General features: G+C 25.3%; 1 protein-coding gene across 1 annotated transcript; it reads right to left on the bottom strand.

Moving 5' to 3' along the window:
* Positions 1-102: 102 nt before the first annotated feature.
* Positions 103-16,035, bottom strand: LOC114128669 (probable ATP-dependent RNA helicase spindle-E). Its single transcript, XM_050201718.1, has 25 exons — positions 15,637-16,035; positions 14,337-14,561; positions 14,007-14,186; positions 12,798-13,226; positions 12,451-12,624; positions 10,276-10,463; positions 10,066-10,217; positions 9,659-9,825; positions 9,429-9,593; positions 8,162-8,324; positions 7,198-7,325; positions 6,730-6,939; positions 6,422-6,651; positions 6,019-6,186; positions 5,111-5,258; positions 4,618-4,833; positions 3,651-3,875; positions 3,370-3,504; positions 2,066-2,182; positions 1,499-1,641; positions 1,275-1,406; positions 1,072-1,210; positions 893-999; positions 577-819; positions 103-500 (listed from the first exon to the last, which is right to left on the bottom strand). Exons 2-25 carry the CDS (start codon positions 14,541-14,543, stop codon positions 305-307), a joined length of 4,362 nt encoding a protein of 1,453 aa, XP_050057675.1. The 5' UTR covers positions 14,544-14,561; positions 15,637-16,035; the 3' UTR covers positions 103-304.
* Positions 16,036-18,722: the final 2,687 nt, after the last annotated feature.

The raw sequence follows: 18,722 nt of genomic DNA, 5'->3' as shown, positions 1-18,722 counted from the left end.
TAATGTTTATACATTAAACAATATATGCCTATAATTTACTTTCCATTCATACAGTTTAATCAAAAGAAATGAGTTTATAAAACAAGAAAACTAAAACCATAATTAAATTGAAAATGAACAAATTACTTTATTGTTATTAATAAAATAAATGTAATTATACTTGTTATAATTGTTTTTAACTTATTAAAAAATAGTTCAGAAAATGAATATGTCTTCTTATTCATAAGTAACTTATAATCAAAATGTCATTTGTTCTTACATTTAATTATACATCATAAAAACAATAGTATTAGAATAGATTAGTTTACAAGTTTTTAATATCTCGAAATGGTCCCGTATAGTGCAAATGTAATTCTTCTCTAGCTAGTTTGTAACGCTCAATATGCTGGTAATTGTCAAAATGCATAAGAACAGATGAAGTATTAGTAAATATCAATTGACATAATGGGCAGCGAAGTTCTTCTAAACAACGTTCGCTGGTATAGTTGTTTAAACTTAAGCTAGAAGAAAAAAATGATTACAAATTGTAATTTCATTATAATTTGTATACTATTTTTATATTATTTTTAAACATACCATTCTTCTAATCTTTTGATTTTACTAAGTTTAAACATCAACTCTTTACACTCAGAAGCAGACATTTTTTGTGATAAAATAGTTCCCCAAAGTAATTTATAAACATCAGAACCAGCCATCGGGTGATTAACTGGGCTATTTTCTTGATATGGCGATTGCAATCTTGATTTTCGAATTTCTGACCACATATATTTTCTTGTGTAGGGTTCTGGCCCTTTAAACTTTGTAGGCTGGCTGAATATTCTTCATTAAACAGTATTTAGAGATAAGTACAGAAACTTGTAACAAAACAAAAAACTTAATATTATATACATACTCTATTAGAGATACTTGTAAGCTATGCTGTATTTGAAAAATATCACCAGGACCTTCTTCGTCCTCTGGATTAACGCATCTATTGAGTAGCATTCTTATAACATTTATCTAATAGAAAATAAAAACAATTTTAAACAAATACAAGTTATTTAATATAAAATACCATAGTTATTTATTTACCTTGTTCAAAAAATTTAGATCAATAACAGTATCAAAGGTAATCTCAATATCATTTTCTTCAAACAATGGCCTACCAGTTTCTGGATGATAACCTAAACCACAAATGGCTCCAATCATTTTAGTATAAGAAGAATTGTATCTAAGAACAAAATAGAATACAAATATAGTACATAACAATTATTATAATTTTTAAAAAAGTATACCTGATTTCCACACACGGCGAGAATATCAGACAGATAATTGCTGGCATTCCAGGGATATTTGGCATCATAGTTGTATCCCAAAGAGTTAATTTATCATTTTCATTTAAACATAGATTTCCAGCAACAAACAATCTAGTGAAAAATAACAATTCAAATAAAATAATACAAATAATTATTGTAAATGATATAGGTATGTAGAATTAGGAAGATTGTATTATGCTTGCCTCTCATGATAATCATTAGGGTCAGTATCCAATAAAACAGAATTAACGGATTGACATTCAATTTTTACTATTTTAGAAGTACTATTACGACTTATTCCATTAACTGACATTTCAAGTGGACTTACAGGCCCTTTTAAATTGTGCTAAATTAAAAAGTATATGTGTATAATATATAAATAAGAATGTATCATAATAAATGATAAACCAATAGAGATAATTTTTTCATTTCATTATTATTCAACTATCATAAATTCAATTCATCTATGAGTAACAAAATAAAAATTGACAGTTTTAAGTATATACAGTTATAAAAAATTAGGTGTATAACTCATTCAACATAGATAATAATAAAAAATTATTTTAGATTTAATTTATAGTGATTAATCATATACAATTAATTATATTAAAATAAATAAATTTATAAAACTAAATAAAATCATTTATAAAAATATTTAGGATTGATAATGAATTTCTAATAATTTATTAAAAAAAAATTGTAAATTATTACAAATACAATGATTATGATTGTCATTTAATTATGGTTATAAGTTATAAATTAAAACTTACAATTGTATATGACTCTTCTTCGGTAGGACTTTTTAGGTTAAGACATACAGCATTAGATTTTTGATGCATCTCATTGTTCACACATCCTATAATTTTTAATCGTTTTTCATGATCTTTCTAAAAATAAAAATTTACAGTTATACTATGATGGAAAAATAAGTTGTGATTTTATAACTTACTTCATTAATTTTAATTATACATTTTTTTTTAAAAATACTTGCAGTTATATATATTCAATAAAAATGTAATAAACAGTCAAGTGAAAAAATAAATTTTAAATTCATTACATTCAAAATTTGAATAAATGAGGTCATCATAAAATATTTGGTTAAAAGGTTAGGCCAATACAATATTGTATATTATATTATTACAGTTATTAACATAATCATCACATTTATCACTGAAATTACAAACTAATATTTTAACAGTAACTTGTATCCGTGGTTGATAATATAACACAGTGGAATCGAGTAATATTTCATTTATTTTCTAGTTAATATATTAAAAATTTAATTTTAACTCTAGGTAATGTCAATGAAAATAATATAATTTGCTTTAACTGGGTCAATTTTTACTTAATTTTAATATAATTCATACCTCGGAGACTATAATTACACAAGTCAAAACTAGTATTTTGTCAAGAGATTTTTAAATTGGCTTGTACTTTAACTTTAATATATTCTATAACAACATTAGTCCACAAAACACATACATAAATACTGTTTAGTGATGTTTCATTTTAACCGTAGATGAAACGGAACAAAATAATTTGTATGATGATGTTATCTCAAAAAACTAAATTTTTGATTTGTGCCATTATAATCACCTAAGTGCCAATTATATATTTTTTAAAGTTGTATTAAAAAAATAGTTATCTTGAAAATTAAAAAAAATATTTTTAACTCAAGCAATTTTCAATAAGAATTTTTTTACTATAAAAACCCATATTTAAATATATTGATTAACCGTGGAAATACTAAGTGTGATACGTGACTTTTTTTGGACATATATAATTTGTTTTTAGCTAAAATTAGTTTGATCTAACATAATATGTTATCTATATTATATGTACTATCAGTTGAAAAATAAAAATACTTATTTATGTGTACATCCTTAAAAAAATAAGCTAAATTATAAGATGCAGATTGACTTTATATTAGAAAAGTTTTCTTAGGTATTTTAAGTATAGTTTTATTTCTTCATTTTTTACTAAGGTTGCAGAAACTTCAAATTATCAAAAATGCTATAACCAATAATTTTTTGACTCAGCAAATATGATAATATATATTATTTATTATTAATACCTTTGAAGCAAAAGACTCTTCAGTACGAGTAGCTAATTTATTCTTAATCAAGTACTCTGAAATTGAAATGTTTTCTTCTTCATCTATGAAGGTTAGATCTTCAAACGACACAACACCATCAACTATAGAATATATCTTAAACATAAAAAAATTGTCAATGATAAAACTATATTTGAACATCTATAAACAATATAGTTATACAGAAATATATTACATTTATTTGAATTTAGTTTTAAATTCTAATAACATCATATCACAAAAAATGTATGGATCAAACTTACTGTTCCTTTTGCATTTTTCAATAGTTTACCAACAATTAACGTTTTAGTTTCTTCAGACCAACCAGCATTCAATTGTCTATTTGTAGGTGAACGTACTTTTGCAATTTTACATTGGAAAGCTAAAGTTGGAAAACTATAAACCTTTTTTTTTACATCTTTGTCTTTAATGTTAAATATGTCTTCATTACACAACTGAACAGATTCTCCAAAATCAATCAATAAAAACTGAAAAAAATTTCATTTTACTCATACAATATGTATAATAATATACAACAGAGGTTCCGAAACTTTATTTTTGCGTACCACCCATGTTACACATTACAAATCATGTTATGTACCACTATAGTATGGCCAGTGAAAAGAAGCCGTGACCATCGCATTACTAATGGTGTATTTAAGCATAACCAGGGGTTCTCGTTTTAAACTATAGCATGGTATGGCCAGTGAAAAGTAAGCGGTGACAAATAGTTGTGAAAACCCTGGCAAAATTAGGCCACCCGGAGCATTAGTGTCATGGCTCACTTTTCGCTGGCCATACTATAACAATTAAAAATAGAACTGTTCAATAATTGCACACATTTAAAACAAAATAATAGAGGAGTAATAATTAGAAAAATTGTAGAAATTATATATATCTGTGAGCAATGTGTGTCGACAATTAATGACATAATAATTATCAATAAATCTATAAATCAATTGACATGTAAAGGCTTATTATATAATGTTGTATTTTCAAAATTTGAGATAATAATAATGTACAAACATCATAATAAAATAATATTAATACAAAATATAAAATTAAATTTATAATAATATTAGATGGTCATGTTCTTACAAATATTAATAAATAAAAATAAAAATTCAAATTATTTTTCTTACTTTCATGTGGTTTTCTACATACTACTAGTGTTACGCGCATACCATAGTTTAGAAACCTCTGATATATAAGATAAAAATAATACATTACTTTGTATTCTTTTTTAGGACCACGAGGGAACTCCATTAATTTTCCTCTATATTTTTCTTCTCGGTACATCACAATATAAAAATCATCTATCACTAAATCGTCTGGATTAGTTTCTATGAGACTTATTTCATTATTTACAAACTCCCATAGTTTAATTAATATATTATTATGTTTTTCATCCAGAAGCTGAGCCCAAAAACGATCTACAGTTTCAAACTATAATAAATAAAAGTATATAATTATACCTTGCAGCATTTTTATATGTTAGGTATATTACTGTTACTTTTTAAAAAATTAAAATTGCATTAACTTAAAAGAATGATTTTATGTTAAGAAATAAAATCACAAAAACCACCAATATATATTTTATTGATGTAATCAGAATCTAAAACAACACTTTTTTACCCTATATGTTAAATTTTGCAACTACAAAGTTAAAATAACTTAAAATGGATCTATTTAAAAAATATTTTGATAATTTATAGCTACTTACATATGTTACTGTTATGACAATAGCTTTATTGTTAGATTCAATTTCTTCAAGTATACAGCGTTGAACTGGTAATACTTCCTTACAAGTTATTTCTTGTGCAGCCATTTGTTGGGTTATCAATTCTAGTTTTTTTTTTGCATCACTAGGTCTATAAGTAATAAAAGTATTATTAAATCAAATTAATTAAATGATAGATAAGTGATCCAAACATTTCAATTTATATTATAATAATTTGTTGTATACCTTAAAATTATTTTAATTTTTGGCATTTTAAATAAATCAAGAATAACATAATAGGTTATTGATCAAATATTTGTAATAATTAAGTTATATTGTTATAAAGCAGTCTTAAAAACAAAAAATTATATTCCTGGAGAAGTGTTTTCCTAATAATTTTTCATTATAATAGTATTAAATGTTTAATTTGATGCTAAAATTAGTAATACATAAGATTTGTAACGTTTGCAAATAATTAATTTAATATTTTATACTATTTAGTTTTTATTAAAAGAACGTCACAACTGCATGTGTTTTACATACACACAATATAGCTAATTGTTGTCCAACGAAATCAGTATTATGCTAATGTAATAATATTATACAGAGCATCACAAAAACCTTTATTGATATTTTAATTTTAGAGTGAGTTATATTTATGTATAAAATAATAAAAAGTTAAAATTCTTGTAACTGACTTAAATATTAAAATATCAATAAAAGCCTACAAGATGCCCTAAGTAATAATAATATTACCTCTAAATTTAATAATTAGTAAATATTCTTATGTTAAAGCTAACAGCATAAAATTGATACCACTGAACGAAACTTTGCAACGTAGTATAAATGTAAGATGGAGATAATATATATATGTATGACATCCTTTTAATAACGCTTATCAATTTACTTACTTCAGTAATGGTATTTTGAAATTAAATTTTAATGTACGCATTTTTATAGCCACATAAACACCATAGGCTATATTTCCTGGTACTAATTGATTTAGTTTTTCTTCATATTGATTAGTATTATATGCCATATTCTTTATATTTGACATTGGAAATTCCACAAACACTTTACTGAAAATAAAAATTAAGTATTTTGATCTTCAAAAAGAAAATATACATAACTCTTAAAATATTAACTATTATTTATATAATAATAATAGTATTCATGAACAGTGTAGCATTTAAATACAATATTATCTAGTACTATAATATAGGAACTCGAATTCGACAATTGTAATATACCTAGATAGAATTGTAAACATAATTTAATGAGTAATCAAATTAAAGTGAATATAAGTTTTCTCACTTAGATGTACTGAAATACGCAGTTGGTTTTCCAACAAATTTTTTGGGAAATAAGGATTCAATAGCTTCTTTATATAATTCTTTAGGTTGATCATCTGGAAATCCAGTAAAATAAACTGTTTGATAAGGGTCGTGTTCATTTAACGTTTTATGTACTTCATGTTCATCCATATAAGCATTATTTGTTCCTCGTATGAAATAATTAGGATAAAATGCTCCAGCTAATATAACCTTGAATAGAAAGGTTAATTTTCAATTTTCAATAAATAATTATAACTTTTTAGAAAATAAAACTTTTTAAAATTGTACCTTGCAAGCCATAGCTTTTTCTTCCGGTTTAATCCATTTCATTTTGCCAGAATTTGCAATTATACCAAAATTTCTATTTAATCTATTAGATACATCATCAATCAGATCATATAACTCTCGCATTGCTGATAGTTGTATATAGTTTTTAAAGGCCCATGTTTTTTCAAGATTTCGATTTCGATCAAATTCTGGCTTACTTTCAAGCCAACTCTAAAAAAATAAAGTCATTACCAAATTTTAAATTCAGTCAATAAATGATACTATACTGAAACTTCCATATAACAAACTTTCATTTAACAAAATTTCCTATTTAACAAATTATTTTTGAGAACAATGACCGTCATTTTTAATATTGTGTTAATTTTATTAAACAAATTCCCCTACAATACGATTTATTTTTGTTCCCCTTGAGACTTCGTTAAATGGAAGTTTCACTGTATAATGTAGAGTTAATAAGATTTTTAGTACTTGATATGCACCAATATATGCAATTGGATCACTACAAGAATAATTAGCCCAAGTTAGCTTTTGTGTATAAGCTTCTAAACGTTGATTAAAAGGCTGACTAAATATACTTTTTATTGATAGTCCACATGCTGAAAACAAATATAGATTTTAAGTTGATAATCAAAAAATAATAATAATAATCAATTTTCATGTACAGTACTATATAATTAAGTATAATCGGACCAAATATTATATTAAAAAATCAGAAACTTCTTATAGTTTAACTATAAATAGGCATTTTCTAAAGATAAACCCATGTCGAGAATAGTTGAGTATGGAATTCTATCAATTATAAACGGAATTATTTGATTAGTTTAATTTATTAAATATTATGTCATAATAACATACTTTAAACACTTTTATGTTTTGACTTGTATACTTGGTTTTAAATCCTGACAATAAAATAGCAGTATTAGCATTATTTACTGTAGTTATATATATATAAATTAAATATATTAAATGTCTGTAAATGTCATATTAAATGACTCCAAATCATACCGTGATTATGAATGTGTGAAGTACTGAAATCATTAATCAATAATACCTAGAACTCGGATTTATGTACATTTACCTTATCTGAAACCTATCAGGACAAGTAGTAATCTGTTATTAATTAGGTTTTTGTGAATCATACATTAGTCGTATTTATGATGATCCAAGTACAAGTAATTTTATTTTGATTTAATTAATTTATATATTATATTTAAAATACTGAAATACAAAATACTTATACTAAACATATAAAAATAATGAAAATAAAAAACATTTTTATTTTAGATTCTGAAGGGAGTAATTTTTGTTTAATAGGGTTTATTTCTACAAAATAAGAGCATAAATGCTTTTATAGTGCATCATAATTCTGAGGTTTTTAAAGTATAAAAATCTGGGACCTAATAATAACATAAAAATACATTGCTATATTTACCCATTATGATTGCTTCATTCAAAATATTAAAAATATATCCAAAATAAATCAATTTTGACATTGGTGGCTCTAATGGCAAATGTGCCATTACTTTTCCCATATATGTTATATCACCATCCATTGATGAGATTACTCCATTTACTGTTGATAATAGTGCTCCTACCTAAAAAAAATCAGATTACAATAAAATCAATATATTATTTTCATTAAAATTAATTACAACCTAAGACAGCCATTAACTACTAATTTTAATGGTCTAAACTCTTAAGTTTTAAATCCATTAGTTAAAAGGAATTTACACCAGCATGACGTGTTGACTCCTTCTTACAAATGGAAAACATAGCAAAAACTGATTAGGGCAGAAACAACCTATTAGTCATAACTAAGAAATCAAATTTTCTCTACATAAAGGAACTGAAGCTGTGAAATATCATTTTTATTTTTATGATATCACTTACACAATATTAATAATACTTATAACTATATTTTGTGTTCAGTTGCTCTATTTTGTGCATACTTTTTTTTTATCAATCTATTCACTTCAACTCAAGCTTATTAGCATTTAGGTTAACATATATTTTTTTTTAAATACCTATTTTACTACATCTTTTTACACAACTCTTGATACTTTTAAAAATGTATAACTTTGTAGACATTTCTGTTATGGGTCCTAGAACATCAAGAGGTGTTCTAGACATTCTGGTAGATTGTTTTCTTTTCTTGCGTTTAAATATTTGATTCTGTTAAGATATATTGAATTGTGATTTGAGTCCCCAATGCAATACATTGAAAGATCTTCTTTAGATATTAAGAAAACATATGAGTTAGCTTTATATGGCCTATTCTTAGTCTGTTTAATACAAATTAGTCTTTTGAGTTTTAATTATGTTTTAACAAATATTTTTTATTCAATTGATCTATAACACTTTAAGGTATTAACAAAATCTATATTTTTTAATGATATTTTTAATTTTTAAACAAGTTAGGCATGAATAAAATATTACAATTTAAAAATTCCAATAAGCCACTGAAATTAAAATATCATAAAACAAATATAGATTAGGTTTTTATCTTCAAGTTTGGTAATTAGGTGAATTTACTTAACTATTTAAAGTTATTGGACATCATTAGAACTTATTTACTAAATTGTACATAGTTAAGACGATTACCATAAATTAATGTGGGGTGATTTCTCTACATATTATTCTATTGGTTGTTTATATACAGATAAACAGTAATTAGCTAAAATTGTCATACATAATATTACCTGTTGAAGAGTACGAATTGTGAGTATAATATTTTTTAAACATGGTGCATCCAACGCGCTTGCAAGGAGTTGTTTAGGTGTTCCCATATTCAATAATTTAGACATTAATACTACACGACTGAGAGAACAACGACTCATTTCTGGCAATTCATTATCTTCAAGTTCCTAGATGATTTATAAAGGTACAAATAAAATAGGAAACAAAAATAAAAATGAAATAGAACAATTACATTAAACATCCTTCTAGGAATCAACCTATAAACACGACCATTAGCCACACGACCCACTCTTCCAGCTCTTTGATTACAATTACTTTTTGAAGCCCAATTCATAATTAACATAGAGTAATTGGACCTCATTTCATTTTTTATTTGTTTCATTAAACAAAAATCAATCACTGAAAATAAAGTTTTAGAGGTTTTTTATTTAATTACATTTAGTGTTAAAATACTAATTAATACTAGACATGAAAATAGTATATGTAAATAAGTAAGTAAAACTATATTAATTATTTTAACTATTTGTAAACCATGCATGTCCATGATCAATATGCATTCAATTTAGTTTTCTTTAATTATTAAAATTATTAAAAACTATTTATCAGTAATTATTTGATAAATTAGGTATCCTTAGTTACCAAAAGAAACATCGGGTACAGTTATTGAACTCTCAGCAATATTAGTGGATAAAATAATTTTGCGATAATTTAATGGTGTTTGCATAAAAACCTTGTCTTGTTCTTCACTTGTTATTGATGAATGTAATGGTATAAGAATCCATTTATGATTTCTAAAATTTAATTGATTAGTAACTTGATTAAATAAATAATAAAATAAAATATTTTTACTTAGAAGTAATTAAATCCTCCATACGTCTATGCATTTCTTCGATTTCATAAATACCGGGTAAGAATATCAATACAGATTTTTTGTCCTCATTATCTACTTTCATTTTATCAAATGCTTTAACTAATGAAATAGCTGTCTCATATCCATCCTCATCTATTTGAGTTTTACTTAAATCCATTTTCCGAGCCTAAATTTAAAAAAAAAATTAAATATATATATATAATTAAGACCTTAAAGACATGAATGGATACATTGTATACACTAATTGTAAGAACAGAGAAACTCATTGTTAAAAAAATGAAATATAATTTACAATTTTCCACAATTTTAGATAAACATAAATGACCAGTTTATATAATTTTTATATTTTTATTCTTTTTTTAGAGGAACTAATTTTATGTATTATAGAACTATAAGTATTTGTAATAGTCTATTCTAGAACTAATTTTTCTTCAAAAACAGATTATATAAATAAATAATAGGAGTCCTATAATGGTAATAAATGTAGACTTGAAAACTTAAAAAAATAAAAGCAGAGAAGTTACTCTGCTATTTTGAATAGATGTGTTAAATTTGAATTTAATAATAAATTAATAATCAAGAAAAACAATGATGAGTAGACACAAACTGACTGTCTATATTCCATAGTACATTTATTGTATATTAGTATCACTACTAGTATTTTATATAGATGGGCAAGATGCATAATAAAAAATGAATATATATAAGATGGTTAGTGACACACAATTTTTAAATTAGTTTCTAGTAATTATAACCTACTTATTAAATAGATAGTACATTTTTAAATAAAAATTAATACAAGTTCAACTATTTACAATATAAATATGATACATCAAATTATAGGCTCTAGGTTGTTTCTTACATATTATTTTATCAAATTATTTAAATATAAATTAAACATATCAACAGTGCATGAAAACAAATCATTATGAAATATATTAACTAATTTCATAACTCTGTTAAAAGAAGAACGTTGACCATAATTGGTAGACTGGAATGGTACATAGAAAATATTTAATTAGTGAATACTACAATTAGAAATTAGAGAGGTAAAGTTTAAAAGTAATTCGAACAATAAATTAAGTAATTTAAAGATAAAACAAAGTTGTAACCCTTTTCTTCATATTTCCAAAAATTGTATATTTAAAAGGGATAACAGAATTTGGTAAAAGTATGAGGTTGGCATTAAATGTCACAGTTATAAGAAATAGGACTCAAAAATCGATTTTGTATTTACTATAATAATTATAGTAAAATGTTTGTATCAGACCTACTTTACTAGTTAACCAAATAATAGAGCTGCATTCCAAAATTAACAATACATATGAGCAAACAATGATTCAAGTTCATGTAGATTATTAAAAAGTTTATAACTTCAATTTATTAAACTTAACATATATGAAGTTTGGTTCTGAATATTTAAGAAATGCTTATTAAATGATAAAGGTATATCAAATAGTATACCAAAATCATTATTCTTATAGACATTAATAAGTTCAGAACCATATAAATAGTAGTGGTAAAGAAATAAAGTCCATTTTTTTGAGAATGTTAGAATAGTTTGTATTTAGAAATATATAAAAATTTATTTTACTATTGTTAATACAGTAAAATGAAATAGTTTTTACAAAAAACACATCACATTACCTATATATATATTATGTAATAATTATTATAAAACTATTTCATATAATATGACTTGACTAGTCATTTAATAACTCAGTAGTCAGTATTGTCACAAAAAAAGAGTATGTATACAAATTATTTTGAATATTTCAATGTACTTATTAAATAAATATTAATAAACATAATGACAGTCTCAAATCTCTATAAATAATGTTTTTTTAAAACAAATAAACAATTTTTTATATTTTTTTTATGCAATTATTTTGAGAAAGACTGAGAATTTTCTCTTTTAACCCAAAACAATACCTTTCGTTAAACTTTTTACTAGAAGCTACCTCAGGAGTTGAAGACCAATATATTTTTACAACTACAGGTAAAAAGAAAAAACATATAACTCGCGAAATATATAATCATTCAATTATAACCATTATATATTATATTTGGAATCTAAAATAAAAATCTAATAATTTGTATTTAGGTTATATAACGTATACTGACTATACTACATATAACAAAATTCAACTTACAGTAGGTATAAATCCATATAAATCATCCAAATATGCTGTATGAATACTATAGTTAGATGGCTTATCGACTGTAACTAATGGTGCTGCTTGGTGTCTATTATAAGGATGTCCATAATAATCACCAAAATAATCTCTTAATTTTTCAGTTTCTGCTGTAGCAGACATAAGTATTACCTAAATAATTATAAAATAAAAATTTAAATATTTATATTATTATAAATATTATTATTGATAGTTCGCAATAATCTCATATAATAATCTATGAATGATATAATTATGATTTATTATTTCATTATGTTAAATGAGTTAATTCTTGTGGGAAATTTGTTTAGTCTAAAAATACTTACACGAGTTGACTGAGAGTTGCTCTTTTGTAATTTTTTTATAACTAATAATAAAAAATCCATTTCAAGTGTTCTTTCATGAACTTCATCTAAGATAATATGAGAAAATTCAGAAAGGCTTTTTGCTTTAATAATTTTTAATAATAAAATTCCTGTAGTGCAATATAAAATTTTTGTTGTGCTTGGATCATAATTTTTTTTACGCCCAACTTGATATCCAACTAAGAGCCCATCTTTCCAGGCACGTTCTTTATTTACTTGTTTAGACACTGAAATTGCAGCTATACGTCTAGGTTGAGTAACAATAATATTACAATACTTCTTTTTACTCATACAGTCATCTAAAATATACTGAGGAACTTGAGTACTTTTTCCACATCCTGTAGCACCATGTATCAAAACTGTACCATTTGAATTAATGGTATTAATAATCTACAAAAAAATTGAAATTACACTTTACTTATGACTTAGGAGTTATGAGTTTATGACATAAAATTTGAAAATTATGGGATTTGTATTCCCATACCAACAACAAACCTATTTTTATTTTTTATTAGAAAATGTACATACTATGTTATAATAAGAAAATATGTTGAATATAAAATTTTTTGCTAAAGCAGAATTATAGGAAATAGAAATCTATCCCATCATAATTTATTTTTGTTATCTACTTATTAGAGTAAGTTTCTACACCATTGATGTTTTGAATAATCCACTAGATTATCAGGATTTACACGACAATTAGGAAATTAAAGTTTGAATGTGACAATAATTTTGAAAGGAATCTGAAGTAATTTTTGGTGGCTATTTTTTATACTGTTTAGATTTTTAAGTTTTACGAAGCATATTGTTGAATGTGTACCATAGAGCAAAATTTACGAGACAAATGGCTATTGACTAGAACATCTGGTAAAAATTTGTGAAAGCTGGTTTGAAAACCACTCATGGGCTGTAATATAGTATGTGGTTTACACTCTACAGGTGGATTTACAAATATAGTATGTGGTATTGTATTTGACATTAGAGTAATATCATTGGATATTTTCTGTCACGTGTATTTCATGTCAAAAATCCTTATATTTATCAAATTTACTTTTTGTATTATTAATATATAGTAAATAAAAAAAAATTACATTTACTTATTTTACTACATCTTATATAATTAGTTATAAAACTGTATTAATAAGTCTTAAAAATGCATAACTATATTACCTTATCTTTAGAGTCAGCAATTTCTAAATCATTTGACTTATTAGAAGGATCTTTAAATTTATAATGTTCAAAAAGCTTAATTTCATCTATATCTAAATCTTTTAGATCAGCCACTGAATTTGCATAAGTAATACTATCAACTGAACTCATGTTAGAATTATGTAAAGCTTTTTTTGATAACTAAAAAATAAAATAAAATTTTAACATTACAAAATGAAATAACATAATATAGGAACAACACACATTAAAATACAGAATAAAAATTAGTTTCACATTTATTAAATCTATATAGGGTATATTTTTAAACAATAAACTAATAAATGACAGTACTTCATTATATTCTTCATTTTCTTTGTCATATTCATTCAGACCAGTATTGACGTAACTTCTACCCTGTTCATCGTAGTCAACATAGTTGTGACTAGACTGTGATAGATCTGAATTATATTCATGTTTTTTGTAAATATTATGTAAATCAGATCCAGGCAACACTTTTTTTTCAATATTTCCTTTAGCAAATTGTTGCCACATGGACATGATGGTATCTTTTTTATCCTACATAAAAAAAAAATATACAAACATTCAATACATTAGTATGTAGACAAAATAATACATGAAATATATTAAAATACAACTTAACAATGAAATCACATACAAAATGTATTTTTTTGAATAAAGTAATTTCGTACAAAAGCAAATGTTTCATATAAAACATAGGTATACAAAATTTAAAATCCCAACTTATCATACCTAGGTACTTACATTTTTTTCATGTTTTTAGGTTTTTTTTTGTAAATGATCGCACCAACCATATTATGAAATAATAATAATAATATATTTATATATATATATTGTTTTAAGGATATGTTAACTATAGACTCCAATAGAAATATTATACATTTATACTTAGGAAAATGTTATCTACTTTCACACAATATTTTCTAGAGCAACGCGTTAGCTTTTTAAAATTATCTACAAAGTATCTAATACTGAAGATATCATACAAGCTGGTATAAAAATTTAACTCTCAATATTTGGTGTTTAATAGTGAGTAAGAAATATAAATAATTGGGATAGTTTTCTTAGATAATAATATTTTTTTATTATCTACTACGTTAATATTTACTATAAACGCAATACATAGGTACTACTTTTATGTTAAATTTTCAAATATAATTTATAACCAAAAACAGTATTATCACCATTGAAACGTTTTAGGGCTGTTTTTATAATGTTCAGTTAGTGCCTGATATTGCTAACCGGAAGAATTTAACATGTATTAACCGATAAAATTCTACCAGTTAGTCTTAATCAATACTTAACCGGACATTGTAAGAACGGCCCTTAAACTAGGTAATAGAACTTTCTAAATAATGTATTTAGTGAAACGATTATATTCAACATGCACAATAATATCCTGACAGTTTAGAGGGACACGAATATATTAATTGGACGTTGACGAGATAACAAAAAATCGAACTGTCTGTCGCCGACAACCGACATCAAAAAAATAATTGATTCTCGCCATCAGTCCATAAACAATTTAAAATTTTCAATGTACCAATTAACTATGATAAATGATAACATTATTAAAGGTACTTGTATTTCTATACTGAAAATTGTAACTCACCTGAATGGCAACAACGTCCAAGTTGACGCACCGTATATATCACTCAATTTAAAAACTATAATGAAAAATAAAAATTCGGAACATAGGAAAAATCAAAATGTCCGTCGTTGACGTCAAAATACTTTTAACAAGTAACAATGTTGTGGTATTATTATTGCATAATATTTGCTATTTACTATACAACATGCCTTTTAAGTATTATGTTAACGCAAGTATACAATAGTAATCAACGCCTCAACGGTCGTTCGTCATAACAAAATATATTTTATGTAAACGGTTACAAATTAAAATAATTGAAATAAACTAAATCACATTTACAACTACAATATGAATTGTTATCTATGAGCAGTCCAGAACAAGCCATGCCTGTACAACTCTGTAACCATATAAACATTATTAACAATTATTTAGCTCATTAGCCGTGGGTTCTCAAACTAAACCGGTTATTTCCACCGCGCGCTGTACGTAGCAACTACGGTTTTAGATAGGACCATGAACTATAATATAAGATATTATATCTTAAATAACCGTGGTATCAACACATTATTATGATTAATTTACTATTTATACATTACGAATATCCTATACTCAGTATCACGGGTATACATTATTTATTAAAGGTTTATCTAAAAGACTATTATTAACCTTAGATGATAGTCTTTATGATGAAATTCCCATGTTATAAATACTAAAATTCTATTGTGATTTGCGATTGTTTTTTTGTTTCTTTAGAAAAATCGTTTGTAATGTTACCTTTATTTTGATTTATTAGAACATTCGATTTTTGAATATAATTTGAAAGACAGTATAAAGTTTAGTGTAAATTGGGTTCATTCGTTTATGTAATTATTGTTAAATGATTTGTACACATTTATTATTTATTTTTGCCATAATCATATTATGAAGTGCCGCGCAACAGTATACGATAAATGATAGTTTGACGTCACCGAAACCCGTACATCAAAAAATACCAACACAGAATAAATTAAATTAAAAGAAAAATCATTTCATATATTTTGTATTATTACACGTGTCCGTAATCGCATATTATAAATTATTATTATTTGGTCTCCCCCAATTTTTGCTACAAGTGAAGACTCCAGGCTGTTCCACTTCTTTTCTACCCTCTATGGGAACTTGGAAAAACACCACGGACAACATTAACATCTTACGTAGTATATTATTTTGAATTCCATCACTTATGGAATAGAGCACCAGCTAAATATAGTTAATTCATTCCCGGGTGATATCCGTTGAGAAAAAATGTGCCGGCCGCCAGAGGACAATTGCATTTCGGAGGGTGTCTGGTTCCTGGTATAGTATTTATCATCCTTGAGTGCCGCGGTCAACAATTCGTAAAGGCATATTTACAGCTGAATAACGTACTTGAGTACGTCTTGACATTATTGTTATCAGAGCAATTCTTCCTTTTTCATTCGAAATTATTCTGTCATTCAGTGGAAAGTCTTCTTTTGAACTGTATATTTAGATTTAGTTTTCGTTTATTTTTAGCAATGTTATAGCTGTTTTTTCATCGATAACGATTGACGAGTACGCCCGACCGCGAGCGACAGACGAAACGTGCGACCGACAATCATGGACTTAAAATAGTCTTATAGGTGACTCACAACTCACTTGGCAACTGGCAAGTCGTGTCGCACAGATTGCGCGTAACATTATATTCGATTATTTATTTAAATGTATTTAAATTTTTTATATTATGGACTAAGGAAGCATTTAATATTTAATTTGTTGGTTAAGTCGAAAAACACCCTGAATTATAATATAATAATTCGTGGTATACACTTATAAATGTAACATAATATCATGATAATATTTTAATAGGTACCTAATAACAACACGGAGGGAATACCATTAAAGAATATTTTATTAAATGAGACAACATATTACTACTTATTTTATATTTATATACAACTTTAGTCTTTGCTATTCCATTGCTACGAAACTACGGAAGTGAAGCTTGTAGAAATGTAGAGTATTGAATTTGGTTCACAATTAAGAATTTTATATTATTTCATTAGGTAATAATTCAAGTAATTCAACACATACTAAATTTGAAATAGGCACTAAATAACAAAATGTCAATTAGAACTGTATAATTCTACACCTATGGTAAACGGTCAAAAAGTCCAGTATGAAAAAAGTTGGACAAAAAGTCCAGATTCATTTTTTGATTTCCGGACAAAAAGTCCGAGTACATTTTTACTGTCGGACAAAAAGTCCGAAAATACAAAATAATAAAAATATTAAAATTATTTTTTATATTTTATTACTTCTTATTATTTCTACGATTACCGACACAGAAAAAATCCAGAAACCCTGAAAAAATTATTTAAATATTATATTCAATATTATATACATTACGTTTGCCTATACAATAATAATAATAATAATAATTTGATACCTATACAATACGTTTCCCTAAGAAATGATTGTCGATGTCATTACCATAATAATATTTAAAAAAAAAAGTTATACTTTTTAAAAAATGTAGTCTACATTTATAATAATAATAATAATTTATTCTACATTTCGTTTTCTTAAGCAATGACCAATCCTATTTAAGAATTCTGGTATTGTTAACTCGTCATCAACAAACATCGTACATAAATATTGTAATTTTACATTTTTTTCTGATCCATGTTATTTTTTTCTTGCGGGTTCCATATCATGTAATGCTATTTTAGCTTTATCTACCCCTACTTCCTCACGAAATTTATTAATCAACTTCCAAATTGTTGGATGACTATGCCCGATTAAATGTGCAAATCTATTGTTCCAGCTTTCACAAACATTATTTGTACGGTGTCTGGAGCGCATTGTAGCCTCGTGTACGTTCCATGTTTCAGGGGGGTACAATGGCTTAATCCGTCTGAATTTTAAAACCCCGACTTTCCTATATGTTCCAGTAACATATGTGTTATCAAAATAATCAAGTATATCCGTATTATCGGGTGCACAAATTGATTTTAAGTATTTCATGCCTTCAATCACTTTTTGCACCGGCAAAAAAGCTAAGCCATGGATCATACTACAATAATGGCTAAACACGTTGTCATGATTGT

This window comes from Aphis gossypii, chromosome 2 (genome assembly GCF_020184175.1).
Source record: "Aphis gossypii isolate Hap1 chromosome 2, ASM2018417v2, whole genome shotgun sequence".
Taxonomy (NCBI): Eukaryota; Metazoa; Arthropoda; class Insecta; order Hemiptera; family Aphididae; genus Aphis; species Aphis gossypii.
Note: the sequence above shows the minus strand (reverse complement) of the source record. Positions and strands in the feature narration are given on the sequence as shown.

What these genes read in the sequence shown, in the direction of transcription:
- LOC114128669 (XM_050201718.1), bottom strand. Translation starts at nt 14,543, where the DNA reads ATGTCCATGTGGCAACAATTTGCTAAAGGAAATATTGAAAAAAAAGTG. An exon ending in TTGCTGACTCTAAAGATAAG is followed by an intron (nt 13,227 to 14,006) that starts GTAATATAGTTA and finishes ATTTTTTTGTAG; the next exon opens with ATTATTAATACCATTAATTC. An exon ending in GCAACTCTCAGTCAACTCGT is followed by an intron (nt 12,625 to 12,797) that starts GTAAGTATTTTT and finishes ATAATTATTTAG; the next exon opens with GTAATACTTATGTCTGCTAC.